This window comes from Citrus sinensis, chromosome 7 (genome assembly GCF_022201045.2).
Source record: "Citrus sinensis cultivar Valencia sweet orange chromosome 7, DVS_A1.0, whole genome shotgun sequence".
In the NCBI taxonomy this organism is placed as follows: domain Eukaryota; kingdom Viridiplantae; phylum Streptophyta; class Magnoliopsida; order Sapindales; family Rutaceae; genus Citrus; species Citrus sinensis.
In genome coordinates, this window is record NC_068562.1 from 13,691,310 (window position 1) to 13,717,702 (window position 26,393).

At 34.7% G+C, this 26,393-nt stretch overlaps 4 protein-coding genes and 1 long non-coding RNA gene across 12 annotated transcripts in view; 1 reads left to right on the top strand and 4 right to left on the bottom strand.

The window, feature by feature from the left end:
* Positions 1 to 17,145, top strand: LOC127903640 (uncharacterized). Its single transcript, XR_008056350.1, has 2 exons — positions 1 to 720; positions 17,057 to 17,145. It is a non-coding gene; the product is annotated as an uncharacterized LOC127903640 (long non-coding RNA).
* On the bottom strand, positions 991 to 4,524 carry LOC127903638 (probable disease resistance protein At5g63020). Its single transcript, XM_052443927.1, has 2 exons — positions 1,546 to 4,524; positions 991 to 1,444 (listed from the first exon to the last, which is right to left on the bottom strand). Exon 1 carries the CDS (start codon positions 4,258 to 4,260, stop codon positions 1,573 to 1,575), a length of 2,688 nt encoding a protein of 895 aa, XP_052299887.1. The 5' UTR covers positions 4,261 to 4,524; the 3' UTR covers positions 991 to 1,444; positions 1,546 to 1,572.
* LOC127903639 (probable disease resistance protein At5g63020) lies at positions 6,206 to 9,695 on the bottom strand. 2 transcript variants are annotated; one of them, XM_052443934.1, is made up of 2 exons: positions 6,676 to 9,695; positions 6,206 to 6,500 (listed from the first exon to the last, which is right to left on the bottom strand). In XM_052443934.1, exon 1 carries the CDS (start codon positions 9,383 to 9,385, stop codon positions 6,698 to 6,700), a length of 2,688 nt encoding a protein of 895 aa, XP_052299894.1. In that variant the 5' UTR covers positions 9,386 to 9,695; the 3' UTR covers positions 6,206 to 6,500; positions 6,676 to 6,697. The 2 variants fall into 2 exon arrangements, with proteins under 2 accessions (XP_052299894.1, XP_052299893.1); XM_052443933.1 differs by having other exon boundaries at positions 6,206 to 6,512.
* The window catches only part of LOC102615750 (mediator of RNA polymerase II transcription subunit 15a-like), a 25,361-nt gene continuing 9,998 nt past the window's right edge, over positions 11,031 to 26,393 (bottom strand). The window contains exons 3-5 of one of the 4 annotated variants that reach the window (XM_052443935.1): positions 12,354 to 12,465; positions 11,541 to 11,661; positions 11,031 to 11,440 (exon numbers count right to left, since the gene is read on the bottom strand). In XM_052443935.1, the coding sequence (XP_052299895.1) occupies positions 11,436 to 11,440; positions 11,541 to 11,661; positions 12,354 to 12,465 (238 nt within the window). In that variant the 3' untranslated portion in view covers positions 11,031 to 11,435. Of the gene's footprint in view, positions 11,662 to 12,353; positions 12,466 to 26,393 lie in introns of all 4 variants that reach the window. The other 3 variants (XM_025095713.2, XM_052443937.1, XM_052443936.1) reach the window with 3 other exon arrangements.
* Positions 17,507 to 26,393, bottom strand: part of LOC102614867 (probable disease resistance protein At5g63020) — a 12,478-nt gene continuing 3,591 nt past the window's right edge. Inside the window, exons 1-3 of one of the 4 annotated variants that reach the window (XM_052443932.1) lie at positions 24,315 to 25,671; positions 17,871 to 19,400; positions 17,507 to 17,759 (exon numbers count right to left, since the gene is read on the bottom strand). In XM_052443932.1, coding sequence (XP_052299892.1) covers positions 17,898 to 19,400; positions 24,315 to 25,328 — 2,517 coding nt within the window. In that variant the 5' untranslated portion in view covers positions 25,329 to 25,671 and the 3' untranslated portion in view covers positions 17,507 to 17,759; positions 17,871 to 17,897. Of the gene's footprint in view, positions 17,770 to 17,870; positions 19,401 to 24,314; positions 25,672 to 26,393 lie in introns of those variants that run through there. The other 3 variants (XM_052443931.1, XM_052443930.1, XM_052443929.1) reach the window with 3 other exon arrangements.

A 26,393-nucleotide genomic window follows, 5' to 3' on the forward strand; every position in this document is an offset into this window, starting at 1 on the left:
TCGTTTTGACAACGTTGTGTAAATTGTGCTTTTTACTGCATAAACAATTAATCATTCCAACTTCATCAAATTTCGATTTCATCAACTTTAGAGGAAAATTGTGCCTTTTACTGGTAATTAACTTCTCCAAATTCAATAGTGAAAAGCCATGTACATAGAACTTTCCGTATATATATATATATAGAAACCAACTTATAACTAGCCACCTTAGCTTTCTTGGATCTGTTCGTCCGGGAAATGGTGTCACATCTTTGCCTATCTTTTCAACCTTGAATTTGTCATGTGGCAGGCCGTCCTTCTCCTGCCATTAATGGCTTATATCTGGCGTCTTTCCAAGAGCTACTTGGATCAAAATCAATACAAATGATTTGACATGGGGGGTAATCCATGACTCGCAGCTTGTTGTAGTGCTGTGTTTCGTAGTTTCAATGGCGCTTTCGAGGCAATTTTGCAATGCCTCTTGGCCACCAAACATGTTTTATGTTGAGATGTATGCGATTGTTCAGGTTATTGAGTTTGCAACTCCGAAGGGACGGGATTGTATTTGGTCAGAGAGTGCGACTCATCTTCAGCAGCCAGCTTCAACTTGTCTCATGAGCTCCAGCTTCAAGCAGCCATGGCAACTGCGCTTCAGATGGTTCAGTTGCTTGAGCTTAATTCGTGGTACGCATTTTACTTGTTTGCACAACTGCGCTTCAGATCTACTTGAGGATGCTTAAGGTCGGTCTTCTCCAAATATCACTTCAAATCAGTGATTTTATCATATTTTCTCCTCTTTTTTCTTAATAAAATTTCAGTATGATTCATATGAAAAAAAAAAAATATATAATGCATGTCATAACATTCACAAACCTTCTAATATTTCGCCTCTTGCATTGCATTATACCATAACAAAAAGATTTTCTTCAACGTAGGGAAATTGGCTTTATTTACATTTATTTAAAAATTAAAAAAAAAACTGAAAATCAAGAATCGAGCCGTTCATTAGAGTGAATCAAAATAAATTGAACCGACAAAAGACTACCAGAGATGAATCTTCAGCACACCAAGTCTGAAGATACAAGATTTTTTGATAGCAGGATTAATTATAAAAAGTTTGAAACAATTCGAAATTTGTATTAAATAATTATGAACCCTTACGGCAAAGACTAGTAACCAAGTAAATACATCACTACCTTGGAACAACTTCTGCAACTTTTGGATGCATGGTACGAAGAAGAATACAAATATAAAAGCCCAAAAGTTAAAGAAAAAAAAAAAGAGGTAGAAAACCTAATTGAATGCATGAACACATCCGCTGAGCACACATATAGGAGCAAAATCACTGATCAAATTTATGATTTGAGTCACTCCAAGAGTCTTGCAACAGGAATGAAATCGAGTCCCGCAATAGCTACATGATTCGCCACTTGATAAAAAATTGAATCTGCACCTCTCAGAGTACCTTCAAACAATTAAGAACATGTTGAAGTAAAAAGTTATTAGGTGCAGACGTCTGCATGAAGGAAATTATTATAAAGGATTAATGCGAGAAAAAGTACGCACCAGAAATTAATCAAATGTGATCTCTGCTCAAGATTTGAAACAGGGAAGAAAAGCATTTCGAGTAACTTCATCCACCCATTCGAGCTGTTCCCACCATCTTCTGTCTCCATAAATAACAATGTTACGCTCTCTTGCGCTATTGGAATCAAGTGGAAGCTTTTTGAGCTTATAGCAATTCAAGAAACTCATCGATTTCAGATGTGGGAAGGGCAGGGGCTTCCAGTAAATGCTCTTCAAATTTATCATAGCAGTTAATTCAAGATTTTGGAGTCTGCCAAATGGGTTTAGATTTGCCATCACCTCTGGAACTTCTGCAAACTTTCCCATACTTGCGATTTCTTCCATATCACGGCAACTCCGTACATCAATAGACTCGAGGTTTGGAGCGAAGACAAGGAATGTCAAGTCCTTCAACTTATAGCAACCGAATATTTCAACCTTCTTAAGACTCTGGAAAACAAATTGTTGAACTTCTCCTGTATAATCCATCTTTAACTCCTCCAATTGTTTACACTCTGTAATCCATAATCTGTTAAGTTGCTTCAGATCTGCCAAGGCTGAAACTTCAAGCGATGTCGAATCGTTGAAGCATTGGAGTAAGAGTGCTCGAGTACAACATCGTAACTTATGCGAGCTCAAAAAGCTTTGGAGACCATGAGTACTTCTCAAGTTGAAGCTAATCACCTCTAAATATTTCAAACCAAGCAGTTCCTCTACTATGAGTTCACCCCCACCAAATAAAACGCTGTCTTCTGATGCTTCATCAAAGGCATTATGACCAGCACCAAACATTCTCAGGACATGTAACCTTGAAAGATTAGATATTAGTTGGCGTGGAATTGTAATTAAACTCCTTGTGCATTCCAAATCCAAACATTTAAGATTTACCAATGCCTTCAACTCTCCTGGCAACTCTTCTATGTCGGATTCTGACAGGTCAAGATGTTGCAGTGAAACCAACTTTGAAATCCCCACTGGTAAGTTGGTTCGTTTGCTGTATGACAGATTTAAAACTTTGAGGGAGGGCATAAATTGGAAGAAGTCATTGGGGATCATCTGAAGCCCATTTCTGTTGAGGAAACAAGTGAGGAGATGAGGACATGTAGGAATCTCTGATAGATTCGTAATTTGATTGTGCATCAATGACAATCTCCTTGCCTTTTCCCATCCTCTGACATCGGGTGCTTCAACTAATCCAACGCCAGCATAAACCAAAAAATTCTCTTTCTCCTTTTCAATATCGCATGCTATCCACAATGCCATATCTCGAACTACGTCATGCATTTTTACTTCACCATCTCCTCCCTCTTCCAGTAAACAGACATGGAGAAGAATACCCAAAATATAGTATCCTTGGTTTTGTTCTCCAAACCTGTCCCTCTCTGTCAAAAATCCCTCGCCGATCCAACAATCTATCAAATCCTCTTTAGAAATGCAATAATCTTCTGGATATAAACAACAATATAAGAGACATGATCTAATTGTGTCACTGGGCAAGCTATCGTAACTGAATTTTAAAAGAGGGTAAACCTCGTTTCCCAAACCTGGAAATTGAGAACTTGACGTTCTTAACACCTCAATTGCATAAGTCCATTCTTCAGGTGTCTTCTTGCAAGCCATAGCTCGGCCAATGGTAATAAGAGCTAGTGGCAAACCACCACACTCCTTGGCTGCTGTTTGGGCTAGTTGAAGAATATCGGGACGACCGTTCAGAGTTTCTTCTCCAACTTTCTGTTGAAACAGCTCCCAAGCATCGATATCTGATAAGCACGCCACTTTAAACTTCTTGTGAGCTTCCATCAAACCACAAACTTCTTCGGAACGGGTTGTGAATATCACTTTGGATGTACTACTTTGTGGGCCAGGGAGAGGGACGCCCACTTTTACTAAATCAACTCGCTGCCATAAGTCATCTAGCAACAAAAGAAACTTCTTCTCCTTCAAAATCCTGAAGATGTCTAGAGCTTTCTGTTCAATTCTTCTATTCTTCCATGTATCATTCAACAAACCAATCTTCTCCCCGATAGTGTCTTGAATGTTTTCATGTCGCAAGTCTTTTGACACTACAACCCATATCACATAATTAAAATTAGTTGTACTCTCAAGAAATTTGTTGTTGATATGGGTCAATAGTGTAGTTTTACCGACACCGCCCATGCCGTATAGGCCGACAATTCCAGCTGGTTCTTCTACAAGACATCTCCAAACTTGCTCAAGTTGTGATTGCAAGCCTATTACTGTTGGCTCAGTAGGTCTCTCAGTTGCAGCAGTTTCTGGTACTTTCTCAGCCACCACCTCAAAAATTCCTTCGCCCATTAAAGTCTCCACAAGTTGCAGCTTTTTAGTCACCTTTTTTCCAAAGTCGTAGCTTGACTTGCAGTTCTTGGAACAGTAGCCCCCAAGACATAATCTCTCAATTTCTTGAGAGCCAACTCTTATCAGTTGATCAGCCTCAGCTTTAACAGCTTCCACCCTTGAAACCCACCCTTGCACTTGATTCAGGCGGCTCATTTGTTGCCTTTCAGCAATTTCAACCCTATTCATCACATCATCTTTGGCTTCAATTAATTGTTCCAATTTAGTCTGCAAATCATCAAGATTATCCTCAAGCTGGCTTATATATTTTGCTTCGTTTAGAATCCAATCTAGGCAACGAGGGAAAATGTTGGAGAAAATGTTGCTCCATGGTATTTGGACTCCAAAAACGTTACCCATAATTTCTTTGAGATTTCTACTAATTGGGATTGAAGAAAAAGTATTTGAGTATGAGGGAAAGATTGATTCTTAGTGAGTAATAATTGTTCATTCAATAGCTACTGGGTGCGTGCCTATCTATGCACAAATAAATTAACTTTTTTATTTGTGGTAACATGATTATTTATGTCAAATAATTGCCATGATAGATAGTGAGATGCAAACAAACCTTGTTAATCTTTATTATTGTTGTTATTGTTCTTGTTACGTTAGACCAAAAAATATATTAAACGCGGCCCCCGATTTCAAATTAAATAGTGTGCTTTCAGATATATGAAAATTAAATGCAACGAACAATTTGTCATCAACATTTATTTTATTGTAGATGGGCACAAGTGGTGTTTAGTACATCCCCTATTTTACTAGTGAAGAAAAGGACCTTGAGCTAAAAGTCTTCTCTCATCTGTTGTGCATGCGACTTTACTCTCATTGGCACTTGCAATTACATTTCTAAGGGCTATCAACTTAAGTATAAAATCTTGAGAACTGTAAGTGGCCTAAGTTTAAATAACATTTTCTTGCTTTTTGAAAATAAAATGAAGTTTCAATAAACTAAACAAAAATAATAGTGCAATAACAAGTTAAAAAAATACATCACAGCAATCCATCTATTGCTTCCACCCTTGAACCCCACACTATGAATTACAAGGGTCTCATTTGCAGTCATAGAGCAATTACAACCCTTATCATCACATAATTCTTTGCTTCAATTAACTTTTTCAATTTAGTCTGCAAATCAACAAGATTCTGTTCAAGCTTGCATCCGTATGCTGCTTTGTTGAGAGTACAATTGCATCACAAGTGAATTGGATTCCGAAACTGTTACCCATTTTTCGTATGAGATTTCGACATATAAGGGAAAGATAAGTGGGAGGTAATAATTGTTTCTATATATATATATATATATATATATATAGAGAGAGAGAGAGAGAGAGAGAGAGAGAGAGAGTCATCAAACCCCATTGAAAGTCAATGTTGGGTAACCAACTGAACCATAATATATGTACTTCTGTAGTTTATACATCTATAATAGATAATTAAATGTCTTGCAATTCAGTTGAAAACCAGCTTGAATGTTTAATTAGGCAAATAATCGCATTAGATTAACGTAGTCACATGATCATGTCAAATAATTGTTATCACAGACACTGATATTTAATCAAGTCTTGCTAATCTTGGTTGCGGCGTGTAATTAATAAAACGAAATTAACCCACCTTCTTAGTACTTGTGTGTGTGTGTGTGTGTGTGTGTTTTCTTAAAAAATTTCACACTACAAATTTACTAATATTAATGTAATGGATATTCGCTAACTTTGATCAACAATGAGAGTACTCTAAAAAGTTTGTTTTTAAAATAGGAGAATTTAATATAAATAAATAGTTGAAAATTTTATCTTAATAAGTAATTGGAGGGAATTGAATCTTTTAATAGTAATATTTGACCCCTCTTACATTTTTGTAAAAACAAGAGAGCTATAGAAATGACATCCCTTGCTGCCGGTTTTGTTATCCATGTATTGTTGCAAAAAAATAAAATAAAATAAAAATCAATAATTAGGCTACAAAAACGGCTGAGAGGTTTTTAATTAATTAATCAATAATTAATTTTTTAACTTCCAGTGTCTCTTATGACATATATTGTTATCGCTGCTTGTTGATAAAACCTAGAGTATAAATGATTTTTAACCGATCTATTGATTTCATTGACTAATACTAGAGAAATTCATTGTGAGCCTGAAGAGTATTTGTGATCCTTTTCCCAACGTTGTGTAACTTTATCAACTTTATGTTTTTAATTTTGAACCCATACTAGCAAGATTAATAACCAAGTAATTAGATACATCGTAGCGTTGAACATTAGATCTAATGGTTTGATTTTAAAAAAGATCAAAATCAAACCTTGGGTTAAATTAGAGTTTTATAGACCAAAATAAACAAACAAAAGAAGGGAAGTGATGAGCCTTTCTCCTTGTACATTTTGTACGGTACAAAGAGGAATACAAGCATTAAAACAGATTAAAAAAAGAAAAAGGTAGAAAACCAAATGGAATGCAACGAACACATCCGCTGAGCAAACATAAAAGAGACAAAATAAAAAAGAATGGCACTGAGCACATTTTTTATTGGAGCGTCTCCAAGAGTCTTGCAATAAGAGAGAGATGAAGCGGCACTTGATGACGATAAAACCTGAATCCGGATCTCTGAGAGAGTACCTTCAAACGATCAGACCAAGTTACATAGATTACAATGAAGGAGATTAACAAGAGGAACTAATAAAAATTAAGAACATATTGTGCAAGTAGAGTAAGTTATTAGGTGCAGATGTCTGCATGAAGGAAATTAATGAGAAGAACTAATGTAAGAGAAAGCACGCACCAGAAATTAATCAAATGTGATGTCAGTCCAAAGTTTTGAAACAGGGAAGAAAAGCATTTCGAGTGGCTTCGTCCACCCATTCAAGCTGATCCCACCATTTTGTGTATCCACTAATAACAATGTTACGCTCTCTTGCACTATTGGAATCGAATGGAAGCTTTTTAAGCTTATGGCAATTCATTGCCCTCAAATATTTCAGAAGTGGGAAGGACAGGGGCATCCAGTAAATGCTCTTCAAATTTATTGCACCAACTAAATCAAGATATTGAAGCTTTGCAAATGGGTTTAGATTTGCCGTTACCTCTGGAACTGCGGCAAATTTTCCCACACTTACCATTTCTTCCATAGCAACGCAACCTAATACTTCAATAGACTCGAGGTTTGGAGCGAAGACAAGGAATGTCAAGTCCTTCAACTTATAGGAATTGACAATTTCAACCTTCTTAAGACTGTGGAAAACAAATTGTTGAACTTCCCCCGTATAATCCATCTTTAACTCCTCCAACTTTTTACACTCTGCAATACGTAATCTGTTAAGTTGCTTCAGATCTGCCAAGGCTGAAACTTCAAGCGATGTCGAATCGTTGAAGCATTGGAGTAAGAGTGCTCGAGTACAACATCGTAACTTATGCGAGCTCAAAACGCTTTGGAGACCATGAGAACTTCTCAAGGTGAAGCTAATCACTTCTAAATATTTCAAACCAAGCAGTTCCTCTACTATGAGTGCACCCCCACCAAAAAAAATGCTGTCTTCGGATGCTCCATCAAAGGCATTATGACTAGCACCAAACATTCTCAGGACATGTAACCTTGAAAGATTAGATATTAGTTGACGTGGAATTGTAATTAAATTCCTTGTCCATTCCAAATTCAAACACTTGAGATTTACCAATGCCTTTAACTCTCCTGGCAACTCTGATATATCTGATTCCGAAAGATCAAGATGTTGCAGTGAAACCAGATCTGAAATCCCTACGGGGAGTTCAGTTAGTTCGGCGTGCGACAAATTTAAAACTTTGAGAGAGGGCATAAATCGGAAGAAGTCATTGTGGATCATCTGTAGCTTATTTTGGTTAAGAAACAAAGTAAGGAGATGACGGCATGTAGCAACCTCAGACAGATTCGTAATTTGATTGTCCATCAATGAAATTCTCCTCACATTTTCCCAACCTTTGACCTCTGGCGCTTCTGTCAATCCAACACCTGCATAAACCAAAAAATTCTCTTTCTCCTTTTCAATGTCGCATACAATCCACAGTGCCATATCTCGAATCACATCGTGCATTTTTACTTTCCCATCTCCTCCCTCTTCCAGTAAACAGGCGTGAAGAAGAATACCCAGAATATGGTATCCTTGGTTTTGTTCTACAAACCTGTCCCTCTCTGTCAAAAATCCCTCGCCGATCCAACAATCTATCAACTTCTCTTTAGAAATGCAATAATCTTCTGGATATAAACTACAATATAAGAGACATGATCTAATTGTGTCACTGGGCAAACTATCGTAACTGAATTTTAAAAGAGGGTAAACCTCATTTCCCAAACCTGGAAATTGAGAACTTGATGTTCTTAACACCTCAATTGCATAAGTCCATTCTTCTGGTGTCTTCTTGCAAGCCATAGCTCGGCCAGTGGTAATAAGTGCCAGCGGCAAACCACCACACTCCTTAGCCACTGTATGTGCTAGCTCAACAATATCAGGATGACTATGTAGGGCTTCTTCTCCAACTTTCTGTCGAAACAATTCCCAAGCATCGATATCTGATAAGCACGCGACTTTAAATTTCTTATGAGCTTCCATCAAACCACAAACTTCTTCGGAACGGGTTGTGAATACCACTTTGGATGCATTATTTTGTGGGCCAGGAAGAGGGACGCCCACTTTTGTCAAATCAACCCGCTGCCATAAGTCATCTAGCAACAGCACAAACTTCTTCTCCTTCAAAATCCTGAAGATGTCTAAAGCTTTCTGTTCAATTCTTCTATTCTTCCATCCACCGTTCAACAAACCAATCTTCTCCCCGATAGTTTCTTGAAGGTTTTCAAGTCGCAGGTCTTTTGACACGACGGCCCATATCACATAATTAAAATTAGTTGGACTCTCAAGAAATTTGTTGTTGATCTGGGTCAATAGTGTAGTTTTACCGACACCGCCCATGCCGTATAGGCCAACAATTCCGACTGATTTTTCTTCAAGACATCTCCAAACTTGCTCGAGTTGTGATTGCAGGCCTACTACTGTCGGCTCGATAGGCCTTTCATCCGCTACTGATTCTGGAGCTCTCTCAGCTACCACTTCAAAGGCTCCTTCGGCCATTAAGGTCCCGACATCTCTTAGCTTTTTAGCCACTTGTTTGCCAAGCTTGTAGCTTGAATGGCAGTTCTTGGAACAGTAGCCTCCAAGACATAGTTTCTCAATTTCTTGAGAGCCATGTCTTATCAATTCATCAGCTTCAGCTTTAACAGCGTCCACCCTCGAAAGCCAGCCTTGAACTTTGTTCAGCCTTGTCATCATTGGTTGCCTTTCAGCGTTGACGACTCTCGCCATCACATCGTTCTTTGCTTCGATTAGTTTTACCAATTCAGTCTCCAAGGCTATGACATTTTCTTGCAGGTTTCTTATATATGCTGCTTTTCCAAGAAAGCAATCCAGGCAACGATTGAAAATAGCGCCATCGCATGAGATTGAGATTTGCAAAATGTTACCCATTTTTTTTTTTTTTTGGATAATAGAAAACAACTACGAGAAACCAAGATAATTTTAGCAGAAGCTGGTGCGGATTGAAAAAAATTTGTGTTTTGTAAATTTAGAAAGATTAGGCATGTACCATTCGCGACTGCTTTACTTGCATTCAATAAATTGGCCTTTTGCTTTTGTAATTTTTTTTTTTTTGACCGAGAGGTATCTTGAGGAAGATCTTCACCTATAGAAGGTTATTTTAAGTTCGTATAATAATTCTCTTAATTATAGAAGATATTTTTAAATTTATACTATAATTTAAATTAAAAGTCTCTATTCGAATTGAGAGGTACAGATTTTTTTAATAAAAATAACTTTTCTATGACTTAAAATAAAGAATAAACTCAATCAAGTTACTTAAGGACCTATTATCAGTGAAGGCATCCTTTTACATTTGTAATTAATTTAACATTTATCCTCAGCTTGTAATTTAATAAAAGAATTCTTCTTGTTGTCATTGTGACCTTGCTTTTTGTTGTTCCTTTTGTAATTAAATATAACAACTTTTGCTTTTTTGTGCCACTAACGATTAAAATATTAAAAGCAATTAACGTATAATATTACTTTTCTGACCAAGGCTTCCAACAAGGTTGATCATGATAATTGAGGGGAAACAACGCAGCAACCCTTTTTTTGTTTCCGAATTGGCACGTCGTTTAAATAAAATTCATAAAATAAAGAAACATTGGTTCAGAAAATTTATTGTGTTTATATTACATTAACCATTGGCCGTCATAGTATATGCAGAGTAATTAATCAAACCCCATTGAAAGCCAAAGTTGGTAACCGGCTAGCTAGAGCGCCATAATAAAATACAATAGATATAGCTAGTTAAATCATCTTAAAACCGACATGAATGTTTAATTAGCCAAATAATGGCATTAGACTAATGTAGTAACATGATAATATCAAATAATAATTGTCATCATAGAGAGTGGTTTGCAAACAAACTTTCGCTAATCTTGATTGTGACACCCTATATATAATAAACGAAAATAGCCCCCCTTTAATTGCCAATTGCCATAAGTTATAGTAGTAATTTTCTCAGCAATTTCATAATAATTCATCAGTCTGCTAGAAGAAAACAAATATTTTTCCTGCTTCTCGAATTGAAAAAACACCTATCTCGTAGTTTTTAGTTTTTCCTCACTGAATTTCTCTGTTTGTCAAAAACAATACTGTAAAACTCCCAAGATCTTATACTTTCCATTTCTTAAATACAACATTTCTTTCTGATTTGCAGAAAAAAATTAATTCAGAACAACATATGACAATATGACTTCATATCATACAGTGCAAGAAAACTGAACCCTTTGTAGAAGATAAAATGCTTCCTCTGTTAGCGTGAAACAGCCGACGAAACACATAGTTCAACTTCATTGTTGACTTCATAAAAAATTAATGTTAGGGACCTTCAGAAATTTCGGCATTTGAGTAGTAACTTGAATGGCAATTACAAACAAGCCGCCGCATTATGTTAAACATTTGAATTAGTAACAAAATTTAAGAAAATTATTATATGTCATGTTATTAACATAGACCCTTAGTTCGGAGCCTCATATTGGAGAACAGTTATGTTATTTTATTTTATTATATTATATTTGAAGTTAAGATATAATAAACATTGAAATACTTAAATATTTAGGAATGCTTTTCAAAAGTGATAAAATAAATATACGTTACACACGCATAATTAAGCACTTCCAAAAACACACCCTAATTAATAATGACATCATATTATAATGTATCCCAAATCCGTTCATCAAGTGACGATTTAAGAGCACTCTCAAACACCCCATAATAAGATTATATTTTTCCAATCCATATAGTTTTTGATGTATATTTTCAAACTTCTCATGATCAGACACATGGGTACAAATCATATTTTCTAAGCTCTGAAATCCCCAGATCATGATATCAAATGTCGGAATTATTTATAACTATAGTGAGAGGTCTGGAGGTGAGCTAATCCAGCCAATCATACTGTTATTTATGACTTTGATTGTCGAGGAAGAAATATTCAAGCTGCAAAAGTAAAGAACACATAAGAATGCTAGGATTGATTATAGGGAGCGGTTTCAGAGACAAATTGAAAGTGAAGCTGCATTAAATTCCACGTCACTACCTGGATGAGGGGGTTCGTTGCTCCTGCTAGCATTGTTGGATTGCAAAGGATTAGGCATCGCATTCTGAGACCTGGACTCCATTGAAAGCATCTTCAGAGATATTTTCCGCAGATAATCCGACTGAAATTTGAGACCAGTACAAAATGATTAATCATAGTACTCCATGTTGCCAAAATGATCAAAGAATATAAAACAGAAAACATGACCTAATTGTCGTGCAATGAATAGAAATAAATTAAAATAATAAAATATGGTTTGAACAGATAATAAAAATGCTGGAGGCTATTAGGTGAAAATCTTCTTTCCAACAATAGCCACTATATGATGGCAACGACAAAAATGAATATATATATATATATTTCAGTTCCTTTCTTTTTTTTTTCTTTCTTCAGTTTCACAGGTTAGAAGATTTGCAACTTTTTCCTCTTCCAACTTCATTCTTCTCTCCCTTTTTTAAAAAAAATAAAAAAAATTTCAACAACGGCATCATCCGCTTTATCGTCACCACAAATTAATGACCATCAAGAGCCAATATCATTTGATACTTATTTACCCCATTTCCCTCCTCTTTTTTCCACTCTCCCTCTTTGGAGACTTTTCTTTCCCAATTTCCCAAGTACATGGCTACTTTGCACCACATATACATGTCTGTGCTTCCATGTGCACGGTTCACACATAGATTTACACAAATAAATATCAGGAATCTTTAAAAGGAAAAGAAACACATAGGAACAGCCCTGCATTGAAGCACATATATAAGAAAAGAGCATTTACATACAAGTCAAACAAAAAAAGCCTCAAACTGGAATTACCTGACTTGTGGCAGAAGTATATATCTTTTCTTCAAACCGCCCGGCCATGTTCTTGAGTTCATTTAATCCCTCTGGGCTAGAAAATGGAAGATGTCTCTTCAATGTATCCATTCTATTAAAAAACACTATGTTAATGAGTCACTATGCACATTGTTCAGTTTCTCAGAGAACACTCAATCAGTATACAATATGAAGTATTTGAATTCTCAGGCCAAGATCATAATTTGACGAAAATACAAAGTACATAATATCTAGGAGTCTCTAAGTTACATTTAATGTAACATACACAATTCATCTCAACCACATGAATTGCGGGTCTCATAATTTTATGTGGTTGAGATGAATTGTGTAAGTTACATTGAATGTAACTTAGCACTTGCATATGTATATGTAAAGGAAGCACAGTACTCTCTGGATGGTTTATGGGCCGATTTGAACATGGGGCTGTCATTGATTTGGATTTTACGTTAAATAAAATAGAAACGGTACAGATTCTCGCGATTACGTGCCGGCCACTGGTGAATTGGTGGCCAGCAGCTACAAATTGAAGATATGGTATCTGTGGTTGGTTTATTATTTTTCATTTTTTTTTCTTTTTGGTCTCGCAATAAATTATTTTTTTCCTCATTATCTTTTGAGAATTATAATTACATCAATTAAACTCATTAATATTTATTAGTTGGATCTCTCTATAATGCTGCATTATTTTTTTTACAGAATCAATAATATAATAAATGTACATTTTAAGATTTTGATCAACAATTTAAAATATTTGTATAAATAAAAAGATATAGATTCTTTAGAAATATTGGTTAATATTTAAAAAAAACTGCTTAAAAAAAGTTTTTTATAAATTAAAATAAAGGAAAAAAAGAGTTATATGAATCACCACCTCTCTTTATTCGCGTTGAATCCATAAGTATTTCTATTTAATTTGAATTCATCAACTTAATTTTAAGGTTACTCTTATTAATTAACTAATTATTTATCCACTTAATTAAACTAATGATATAGATTAAAATATCTAAATCTTAGAGTCTAGACCAATCCCATTATGTAAGAAGATCACACAACATCATAAAAAATTCTCATTAATTACTATTATTGAATTATGTAATATGTCTGTTAGTACTTTTATTTTATTTTATTTTTAAATTTTACACTACAAAATTATTATATTATGAAGAAAATTCACTGACTTTGATCAACAATGAGAGTACTCTAAAAAAAATTTGTTTTCAAAATAGGAAAATTTATTACAGGTAAATTGTTGACAAATTCATCTTAACAGACAATGAGAGGGACTTGAATCAGCAGTGAGGCCAGATATTATTTCAAAGACAGGAGAGCGATAAAAACTACAACCCCTGTTGCCGTTTTTGTTGTCCATATATTGTGAAAAAAAATAAAAAAAAATCAATATGTGAGCGGCAAAAATGATAAGAGAGGTGCCCCTTTGTTTTTTTTTTTTTTGAAGAGGTTGCTATGTTACAGAATCTGTAACATACACACCCAATGGGAAGAGCACACATGTCCTGAGGAGAGAGAAAAAATTCATACAAATGCAAGTAATGGGAGTTGGCTAAAGCTGGATCCGTAAGTTACAGAGTCTAGGTTTTATCTACGGGTAATTTTTAAAAATCTTCCCTGAGGTTTGAGGCTCTTGCAAGTAGATGGTGAAAATTATTTTATTTGTAAAAGGCCCCCTATCATTAGTTAAAATTTTCATTGACTAACTGTTGACTGGTTAAAATTTTCATTGACTAACTGTTGACTTTGAAAAGATAATATTACCCTCAATATTTACAATTCTAAATATTTACAATTTCATAAGTAATTAAAACAAATATTTTCACCATGATCAAGTTATTGATATTTCCTTAAAATCTTAAAAAAATAAAATTACAAATCTTAAAATAATTTTTTTTAAGTTTGTAATAAAATTACAAATCTTAATTATTTGATATAAAAATGTAATTTTTTAAAGTTTGTAATAAAATTACAAATCTTAATTATTTGATATAAAAATATAATTTTTTTTAAGTTTGTAATTTTATTTTTTTTAAGATTTTAAGGAAATTTTAACTGACGTAAACTATTATTGGGGGTAATATTATTTTTTTAAAATCAACAGTTAGTCAATAAAAATTTTAACTGACGGTAGGGGGTCTTTTACAAATAAAATGATTTTCACCATCTACTTGTAACAGCCTCAAACCTCAGGGGAGGTTTTTAAAAATTACCCTTTTATCTACCGGCGGTAATAATCATATGCTGTACGGCAGAAAGGGTGGCAAAAAAAAAAAAAAAGATTTCATTGGCTAACACTGGACAAATTCATTGTGAGCCCTGAGCTGCAAGGTATTTGTCGTTTTGACAACGTTGTGTAAATTGTGCTTTTTACTGCATAAACAATTAATAATTCCAACTTCATCAAATTTCGATTTCATCAACTTTAGAGGAAATTTTTGCCTTTTACTGGTAATTAACTTGTCCAAATTCAATAGTGAAAAGCCATTTACATTGCACTTTCCGTATATATATATATAATATAGGCAAGTGCTAAGTTACATTCAATGTAACTTACACAATTCATCTCAACCACATAAAATTATGGGACCCGCAATTCATGTGGTTGAGATGAGTTGTGTATGTTACATTAAATGTAACTTAGAGACTCCCATATATAGAAACCAACTAATAACTAGCCACCTTAGCTTTCTTGGATCTGTTCGTCCGGGAAATGGTGTCACATCTTTGCCTATCTATTCAACCTTGAATTTGTCATGTGGCAGGCCGTCCTTCTTCTGTCATTAATGGCTTGAATCTGGCGTCTTTCCAAGAGCTACTTTGACCAAAATCAATACAAATGATTTGACATGGGGTAATCCATGACTCGCAGCTTGTTGTAGTGCCGCGTTTCATAGTTTCACACTACAAGAATTATATTCTTTCGCGACCATATTTTTTGTAACGATATAATTTTTGTCATAAAATGTCACTTTTTACGACCATAGGCAATTTTATCGCTAAATGTCTTATTTTTTTGTAACCAAAATTAAGTTCATCACATAAACTCACTTTTTGCGACTAAACACAATTTTCGTCGCAAAAGTATTTACCAATTATATTTACTTTTAATTTATTTGCGACCAAAAACATTGTCGTCACAAATTCTATACTTTCAGCGACCACTTCAAGATTTAGTCGCAAAAAAGAAAGTGATAAAAATAATGTGCGACTTCCTTTTTGTGACAAAACTAAATTTTCGTCTCAAAATATCTACTTTTTGCCACCCCTTTCAAGTTGTCGCAAAAAGTCGAAAGATTTTTAATACTTTTTGGCGGGTAATCTACCACCAACCAAATAATAAAAAGATATTTATAATACTTTTTGCGACAAATCATTACTTGGTTGCTAAAAGTGAAATATTTTGGCCGAAATTGAACCGCCTTATACAATTAAACTCAATTTGAACAAGTTTTTGCGACCAAATTTAAACGTGGTCACAAAAGACTAGCATGTTATATATATTTGTATTATTCTTCTCTCTTTCATTTTTATCTCTAAGTTCTCTCACTCTTATAATTCTCATTCCCTTGTTCTCACTCTATCTTCCTAGCTTATTTTCCTTACAAACTTTTTTTTTGGTTACATAATTTTATTTAATTATCATGTGTAGAAGTGAACTAACCTTTGTGCTTTTTTTTTTTGTAGAAATTAAATATTGAAGATCATATACAAAGAGGTGAAGAAAATCAAGATGCAAGAAGGTGAAGAAAATCAAGAAATTTATGAATAAATATAGTTGTTCCAAATATTACAATGTTATTTGAAGATCATTATGTAATTGTTCCAAGTGTTACAATTATGTAATTGTTCTAAATAATGTAATTTCATTTGCAAAATTTTTTTGTGTATTTTTTTATCAATAATAACTTTTAATTTAATTTTTCTACTTTCATGAAGTTGGTTATAATTGTCTTAATTATTAAAGAAAAATTAAATAAATTATAATTTTATAAAATTATAATTAAAACATAATATTATATTTAAATTTTTTGCAACCAGTTTGAGTATGGTCGCAAAAAATTCTAAATCCGTGACGAAATAATTGGTTGCAAAAAAGTAACGGAGCCAAAGTGAAATTATATTTTGCGACCATTTTTTTCATCGGAAAAAAAGTTATTTTCTGTGACCAACTTATGAAGTGGTCGTGGATACTTTTCCTCAACAGACCTAATGTGACCAACTTGCGACCATAATTTTTTGGTTGCAAATTATTTTTTGTGACGAATTTGATATTTTCTGCGACGAATTTATTGATCGCAGATGACCATAATTCTAGTAGTGTCAATGGCGCTTTCGAGGCAATTTTGCAACGCCTCTTGGCCATCAAACATGTTTTATGTTGAGATATATGCGATTGTTAAGGTTATTGAGTTTGCAGCTTCGAAGGGATGGGATTGTATTTGGTTAGAGACTGTGACTCATCTTCAGCAGCTTCAACTTGTCTCGTGAGCTCCATCTTCAAGCCGCCATGGCAACTGCGCTTCAGATGGTTCAATTGCTTGAGCTTAATTCGTGGTGTGTATTTTATTTGTTCGCACATCTTCTGAGAGGGAAATTCGGTGGCCGACAGCTTATGAGAGTAGGATGTTCCTCCTATATCATTCATAAGGATCTACTTGAGGATGCTTGAGGTCTTCTCCAAATATCACTGCAAATCAGTGATTTCATAATATTTTCTCCTCTTTTTTCTTAATAAAATTTCAGTATCATTCATATGAAATATATATATATATATATATATATATATATATATATATATATAATATACATATATATATATACACCTCTTGCGTTGCATTACCATAACAAAAAGATTTTCTTCAACATAGGGAAATTGGCTTTATCTGCATTTATTTATTAAAAAAAAACTGAAAATCAAGAATCGATCTGTTCATAAGAGCGAATCAAAATGAATTGAACCGGTAAAAGGCTATCAGAGATGAATCTTTAGAACACCAAGTCTGAAGATACAACATTTTTTTATAGCAAGATTAATTATAAAAAGTTTAAAACAATTCGAAATTTGTGTTGAATAATTATGAACCCTTACTGCAAGACTAGTAACCAAGTAAACACATCACTAGCTTGGAACAACTTTTGCAACTTTTGGATACATGGTACGAAAAAGAATACAAATATAAAAGCCCGGAAAAAAAAAAAAGGCAGAAAACCAAATAGAACGCACCAACAAATCCGCTGAGCATACACATAAGAGACAAAATCACTAAGCAAATTTATGATTGGAGTCTCCCCAAGATTCTTGCAACAGGAATGAAATCGAGTCTCACAGTGGCTAAACGATACGCCACTTGATAAAAAATTGAATCTGCAATCCTGAGAGTCCCTTCAAACAGTTAAGAACAGATTGAAGTAATAGGCTATTAGGTGCAGATGTCTGCATGAAGGAAGTTAACAAGAAGAATTAACGCAAGAAAAAGTACGCACCTGAAATTAATCAAATGTGATCTCTGCTCAAGATTTGAAACAGGGAAGAAAAGCATTTCGAGTAGCTTCATCTACCCATTCGAGCTGTTCCCACCATCTTCCGTCTCCATAAATAACAATGTTTCGCTCTCTTGCACTATTGGAATCAAGTGGAAGCTTTTTGAGCTTATGGCAATTCAAGAAACTCATTGATTTCAGATGTGGGAAGGGCAGGGGCTTCCAGTAAATGCTCTTCAAATTTATCACACCAGTTAATTCAAGATTTTGGAGCTTTGCAAATGGGTTTAGATTTGCCATCACCTCTGGAACTTCTGCAAACTTTCCCATACTTACAATTTCTTCCATATCACGGCAACTGGTTACTTCAATAGACTCGAGGTTTGGAGCGAAAACAAGGAATGTCAAGTCCTTCAACTTATAGCAACCGCATATTCCAACGTTCTTAAGACTGTGGAAAACAAATGGTTGAACTTCCTCTGTATAATCCATCTTTAACTGCTCCAATTTTTCACACTCTCTAATCCATAATCTGTTGAGTTTCTTTAGATCAGCCAAAGCTGAAACTTCAAGGAATGTCGAATCTTTGAAGTGTTGGAGTAACAGAGCTTGAGTGCAACATCGTAACTTATGCGAGCTCAAAAAACTTTGGAGAGCAGGGGAACTTCTCAAGTTGAAGCTAGTCACCTCTAAATATTTCAAACCAAGCAGTTCCTCTACCACTAGTTCACCCCCACCAAACAAAATGCTGTCTTCTGATGCTTTGTCAAAAGCATTATGACTAGCACCGAACATTCGCAACACATGTAACCTTGAAAGATTAGAGATTAGTTGACGTGGAATTGAAATTAAATACCTTGTCCATTCCAAATTCAAACACTTAAGATTTACCAATGCCTTCAACTCTTCTGGCAACTCTGATATATTTAATTCAGAAAGATCAAGAAGTTGCAGTGAAGCCAACTTTGAAATCCCCACCGGTAAGTCGGTTAGTTTGCTGTATGACAGATTTAGAACTTTGAGGGAGGGCATAAATTGGAAGAAGTCATCGTGGATCATCGAAAGGTTACTTTTGTTAAGAAACAAAGTAAGGAGATGAGGACATGTAGGAATATTTGAAAGATTCGTAATTCGAGTGTGCATCAATGACAACCTCCTTGCCCTTTTCCATCCTCTGACAGGGGGTGCTTCAATGAATCCAAACCCTGCATAAACCAAAAAATTCTCTTTCTCCTTTTCAATGTCGCATGCTATCCACAATGCCATATCTCGAATTACGTCATGCATTTTTACTTCACCATCTCCTCCCTCTTCCAGTACACAGGCATGGAGAAGAATACCCAGAATATGGTATCCTTGGTTTTGTTCTCCAAACCTGTCCCTCTCTGTCAAAAATCCCTCACCGATCCAACAATCTATCAAATTCTCTTTAGAAATGCAATAATCTTCTGGATATAAACTACAATATAAGAGACATGATCTAATTGTGTCACTGGGCAAACTATCGTAACTGAATTTTAAAAGAGGGTAAACCTCATTTCCCAAACCTGGAAATTGAGAACTTGATGTGCTTAACACCTCAATTGCATAAGTCCATTCTTCAGGTGTCTTCTTGCAAGCCATAGCTCGGCCAGTGGTAATAAGTGCCAGCGGCAAACCACCACACTCCTTAGCCACTGTATGTGCTAGCTCAACAATATCAGGATGACTATGCAGGGCTTCTTCCCCAACTTTCTGTCGAAACAATTCCCAAGCATCGATATCTGATAAGCACGCGACTTTAAATTTCTTATGAGCTTCCATCAAACCACAAACTTCTTCGGAACGGGTAGTGAATACCACTTTGGATGCATTATTTTGTGGGCCAGGAAGAGGGACGCCCACTTTTGTTAAATCAACCCGCTGCCATAAGTCATCTAGCAACAGCACAAACTTCTTCCCCTTCAAAATCCTGAAGATGTCTAAAGCTTTCTGTTCAATTCTTCTATTCTTCCATCCACCGTTCAACAAACCAATCTTCTCCCCGATAGTTTCTTGAAGGTTTTCAAGTCGCAGGTCTTTTGACACGACGACCCATATCACATAATTAAAATTAGTTGGACTCTCAAGAAATTTGTTGTTGATCTGGGTCAATAGTGTAGTTTTACCGACACCGCCCATGCCGTATAGGCCAACAATTCCGACTGATTCTTCTTGAATACATCTCCAAACTTGCTCGAGTTGCGATTGCAGGCCTACTACTGTCGGCTCGATAGGCCTTTCATCCGCTACTGATTCTGGAGCTCTCTCAGCTACCACTTCAAAGGCTCCTTCGGCCATTAAAGTCCCGACATATCTTAGCTTTTTGGTCACTTTTTTGCCAAACTTGTAACTTGAATGGCAGTTCTTGGAACAGTAGCCTCCAAGACATAGTTTCTCAATTTCTTGAGAGCCATGTCTTATCAATTCATCAGCTTCAGCTTTAACAGCGTCCACCCTCGAAAGCCAGCCTTGAACTTTGTTCAGCCTGGTCATCATTGGTTGCCTTTCAGCGTTGACGACTCTCGCCATCACATCGTTCTTTGCTTCGATTAGTTTTCCCAATTCAGTCTCCAAGGCTACAACATTGTCTTGCAGGTTTCTTATATATGCTGCTTTTCCAAGAAAGCAATCCAGGCAACGACTGAAAATAGCACCATCGATTGAGATTTGCAAAATGTTACCCATTTTTTTTGGATAATAGAAATCAACTACGAGAAACCAAGATAATTTTAGCAGAAGCTGCTGCTGATTGAAAAAATTGTGTTTTGTAAATTTAGAAAGGATTAGGCATGTACCATTCCTGACTGCTTCACTTGCCTTCAATAAATTAGCCTTTTGCTTTTGTAATTAATTTAACATTTATCCTTAACTCGTAATTTAATAAAAGAATTATTCTTGTTGTCATTATGACCTTGCTTTTTGTTGTTCCATTTGTAATTAAATATAACAACTTTTGCTTTTTTGTTCCACTAACGTATAATATTACTTTTCTGACCAAGGCTTCCAATAAGGTTGATCATGATAATTGAGGGGAAACAACGCAGCAAACCTTTTTTTTTTTTTTCCGAATTGGCATGTCGTTTAAATAAAATTCATAAAATAAAGAAACATTGGTTCAGAAAAATAAATATTTGATTAAAATTTATTGTGTTTATATTACATTAACCATTGGCCGTCATAGTATATGCAGAGTAATTAATTAAACCCCATATCAATAAAGTATTGGCTCTACTGGTATCAGAGTCTTCTGAAGTAGTTTGACTGGGTTTGCTATCCAGTTCGAGTCGTAGGGAAGTCGTATTTGTTGGGAGAACATGTGTCTCTCAGTTCAAGCAGAGACTTCTAATCTGAGTTGTGGTACGAGCTTAAAGGTGCATTCTACAGTTGAAGTCCTCCCTAAAATACCTCGTGGTTAAGATAAAAAAAAAAATTAATCAAACCCCATTGAAAGTCAAAGTTGGTAACCGGCTAGCTAGAGCGCCATAATAAAATACAATAGATATAGCAAGTTAAATCATCTGAAAACCGACATGAAATGTTTAATTGGGCAAATAATGGCATTAGACTAATGCAGTAACATGATAATATCAAATAATAATTGTGTCATAGAGAGTGGTTTGCAAACAAACTTTTGCTAATCTTGATTGTGACACCCTATATAATAAACGAAATTAGCCCCCCTTTAATTGCCAATTGCCATAAGTTATAGTAGTAATTTTCTCAGCAATTTCATAATAATTCATCAGTCAGCTAGAAGAAAACAAATATTTTTCCTGCTTCTCGAATTGAAAAAACACCTATCTCGTAGTTTTTAGTTTTTCCTCAATGAATTTCTCTGTTTGTCAAAAACAATACTGTAAAACTCCCAAGATCTTATACTTTCCATTTCTTAAATACAACAATTTCTTTCTGATTTGCAGAAAAAAATTAATTCAGAACAACATATGACAATATGACTTCATATCATACAGTAATCATCATCTCTGTTTCCAACTGCAAAAGATCCGATTTCTAAAGTTATAAAGCATATATGTTTATTTCTCTGTGTGGAATAATTTGAGTTAGGTCGAAGTGCAAAAGATTTGACTTGAACTGTATTCTAAATGAAAATATAATTATAAATAATTGTAGACTAATAAAAAAACTAGTTTTGAAAAATAATAAAACAAGAATTTGAAAAAGACTATGCAATCGAGATATTCGATTGATCGATTCTTGACTACTTGCGTTTAATAACTGAGCCAATCGTCTATCCCACTTGTATTCAAAAAAATCCACTTTAATTTGTAGTTTATCGTAGTTTAATAAAAGATTCCAACTGGTAGTTTTGTTACTTTTGCTTTTGTGGAATATGCTCTTGCTTTTTCTGTCAGCATTAATTTGTAAGAAGAAGTTAAAAGGAACTACACAACCCCACACTGCAACATACTTCTCGGCTTCATAATGGCATGGCCCATTCCACGGCCGAAGTAGCTTTAGAAAGTGCAGAATCAATAATGTGGTTCAACGAATGTCCTACACATATTTTGCACCTTTTTCAAAGTTGAATTATTGAAAGCTAAACTTTTATTTAAAAAATATATATATATAACAACTTTTACTTTCTTGTGCGGTCGTGCCACCAACGATTAAAATATTAAAAGCAATTAACGTATAGTATTACTTTTCTCACCAACGTTTCCAACAAGGTTGATCGTGACAATGGGGAGGAGACAAACGCGCTGATTTTCTTTCTTTCTTTCTTTTTTTAAATTGGGATATCGTTTAAATAAAATTCATAAAATAAAGAAACAATTATTCAGAAAATTCCTATTTGATTAAAATTCATATTTGATTAAAATAAAGAAACAACGTTTCCAGTACACAGGCATGAAGAAGAATACCCAGAATATGGTATCCTTGGTTTTGTTCTCCAAACCTGTCCCTCTCTGACAAAAATCCCTCGCCGATCCAACAATCTATCAAATTCTCTTTAGAAATGCAATAATCTTTTGGATATAAACTACAATATAAGAGACATGATCTAATTGTGTCATTGGGCAAACTATCGTAACTGAATTTTAAAAGAGGTAAATGTTGTGAAAATTTTAATATACTCGCAAGTGCAAGAATCTAGAAATAGAGTAGTGGTAACAAGGTCGATCCCACAGGGATTGTTATAAATTGAAAAGTCTAATTTAAATCTAAAATTAATATTAATTCTAACCTAGTTGACCAAATTGAGTTTCTAAGAAAATTAAACCAATTAAACTAAGGAAGCAATTAAAATAAAGGAGAATTCAATAAGACAACAATTACCAAGGTTTTAGAATCCACTACTATTCAACTAGTAATTATCTAAATATTAATTAATCTCCAATTTTAGACTGACAACTCGAAATCAATCTATGTCATTTCATAAATATAACAATTAAACCCAATTAATTAAATCTAACATAGGTTCTTTTTCCGCTTAATAGTATGACATCTAAGTATCCCATGTGAACATATTGAATAACAAAGAGTCAAAGTTTTCCTAAGCACTTCATGTAAACAATTTAATGAAAGACATAAAATCAAAGATAATCATGTGTAAACTTTGTAAATCCAAGTATAGGTTTAATCGAATATTAATCCTAACAATCAATAATGCATGACAGAATTGATGAAAAGATTTTAATAACATCAAATTAATCATGTGAAATAAAAACCATAATTATTAAAGAACATATATGAAAATTAAATAAATAAAAAGATAATTATTTCATTGAATAGGGTTTCATCTTTAACTTCAGTATAAGAAAATTAGCTAGACATACTTAAATTAAGAACAACAAAAAAAATAAATCCAGCCATGGAAGTCGAACTACTGCAGATTTTCTTCTCTGTCTCGCGTTTTTCCTCCTCTGGCGGCTCTCCCCTACTCTAAAGCCAAAGTTTGGCTTTTATATTTTTAATCCCTAGCCGAATCCTTGTCAAATAATGATAGCTAGTGAATTGCTCACACAAGCTAAAATCAGCCCACTCTTGCAAAGCCCAATTAAACTTCCTTTAATCCTTCATGTGCTGGCAAAGCTTTTAACTTGTCTTGGCTTCTATCACGTGTACTCCAAAAAGAATTTTCATTCCTTTTCCACTCACGAAAGTCAAGTGCGGGTCCTTTCTATTGCTTTCCACCCCTTTATCTTCTTTGTCCGCATGTGCATGGGTAAATGAATTTGTGGAAGTCGGTTTCCTTGGCTTGAATTAACATGGCATAATTGTTTCCAAGTTAATTAAGCTTTAATGCCCACAAATTGAACTTCTTTATGCTCTTTTTGTCCATAATCTCTAATTAATTCCCTATTCAATAAAACAATACAATTAATTAAAAATAACAAATAAAAATAACTAACAATTAAATAATTAAGGGTAAAATATGTATATAAATTATGCTTATCAATAAACCTCATTTCCCAAACCTGGAAATTGAGAACTTGATGTTCTTAACACCTCAATTGCATAAGTCCATTCTTCAGGTGTCTTCTTGCAAGCCATAGCTCGGCCAGTGGTAATAAGTGCCAGCGGCAAACCACCACACTCCTTAGCCACTGTATGTGCTAGCTCAACAATATCAGGATGGCTATGTAGGGCTTCTTCCCCAACTTTCTGTCGAAACAATTCCCAAGCATCGATATCTGATAAGCACGCGACTTTAAATTTCTTATGAGCTTCCATCAAACCACAAACTTCTTCGGAACGGGTTGTGAATACCACTTTGGGTGCATTATTTTGTGGGCCAGGAAGAGGGACGCCCACTTTTGTTAAATCAACCCGCTGCCATAAGTCATCTAGCAACAGCACAAACTTCTTCTCCTTCAAAATCCTGAAGATGTCTAAAGCTTTCTGTTCAATTCTTCTATTCTTCCATGTATCATTCAACAAACCAATCTTCTCCCCGATAGTGTCTTGAATGTTTTCATGTCGCAAGTCTTTTGACACGACGACCCATATCACATAATTAAAATTAGTTGTACTCTCAAGAAATTTGTTGTTGATATGGGTCAATAGTGTAGTTTTACCGACACCGCCCATGCGGTATAGGCCGACAATTCCAGCTGGTTCTTCTACAAGACATCTCCAAACTTGCTCAAGTTGTGATTGCAAGCCTATTACTGTTGGCTCAGTAGGTCTCTCAGTTGCAGCAGGTTCTGGTACTTTCTCAGCCACCACCTCAAAAATTCCTTCGCCCATTAAAGTCTCCACAAGTTGCAGCTTTTTAGTCACCTTTTTTCCTAAGTCGTAGCTTGACCTGCAGTTCTTGGAACAGTAGCTCCCAAGACATAATCTCTGAATTTCTTGAGAGCCAACTCTTATCAGTTGATCAGCCTCAGCTTTAACAGCTTCCACCCTTGAAACCCACCCTTGCACTTGATTCAGGCGGCTCATTTGTTGCCTTTCAGCAATTTCAACCCTATTCATCACATCATCTATTGCTTCCACCCTTGAACCCCACACTATGAATTACAAGGGTCTCATTTGCAGTCATAGAGCAATTACAACCCTTATCATCACATAATTCTTTGCTTCAATTAACTTTTTCAATTTAGTCTGCAAATCAACAAGATTCTGTTCAAGCTTGCATCCGTATGCTGCTTTGTTGACAGTACAATTGCATCACGAGTGAATTGGATGCCGAAACTGTTACCCATTTTTCGTATGAGATTTCGACATATAAGGGAAAGATAAGTGGGAGGTAATAATTGTTTCTATATATATATATATAGAGAGAGAGAGAGAGAGAGAGAGAGAGAGAGTCATCAAACCCCATTGAAAGTCAATGTTGGGTAACCAACTGCACCATAATATATGTACTTCTGTAGTTTATACATCTATAATAGATAATTAAATGTCTTGCAATTCAGTTGAAAACCAGCTTGAATGTTTAATTAGGCAAATACTCGCATTAGATTAACGTAGTCACATAATAATGTCAAATAATTATTATCACAGACACTGATATTTAATCAAGTCTTGCTAATCTTGGTTGTGGCGTGTAATTAATAAAACGAAATTAACCGACCTTCTTAGTACTTGTGTGTGTGTGTGTTTTCTTAAAAAAATTTCACACTACAAATTTACTAATATTAATGTAATGGATATTCACAAACTTTGATCAACAATGAGAGTACTCTAAAAAGTTTGTTTTTAAAATAGGAGAATTTAGTATAAATAAATAGTTGAAAATTTTATCTTAATAAGTAATTGGAGGGAATTGAATCTTTTAATAGTAATATTTGACCCCTCTTACATTTTTGTAAAAACAAGAGAGCTATAGAAATGACATCCCTTGCTGCCGGTTTTGTTATCCATGTATTGTTGCAAAAAAATAAAATAAAATAAAAATCAATAATTAGGCTACAAAAACGGCTGAGAGGTTTTTAATTAATTAATCAATAATTAATTTTTTAACTTCCAGTGTCTCTTATGACATATATTGTTATCGCTGCTTGTTGATAAAACCTAGAGTATAAATGATTTTTAACC

Excerpts from the sequence above, each read along its gene's own strand:
- LOC127903638 (XM_052443927.1), bottom strand. The coding sequence starts at position 4,260 with ATGGGTAACGTTTTTGGAGTCCAAATACCATGGAGCAACATTTTCTCC.
- LOC127903639 (XM_052443934.1), bottom strand. The coding sequence starts at position 9,385 with ATGGGTAACATTTTGCAAATCTCAATCTCATGCGATGGCGCTATTTTC.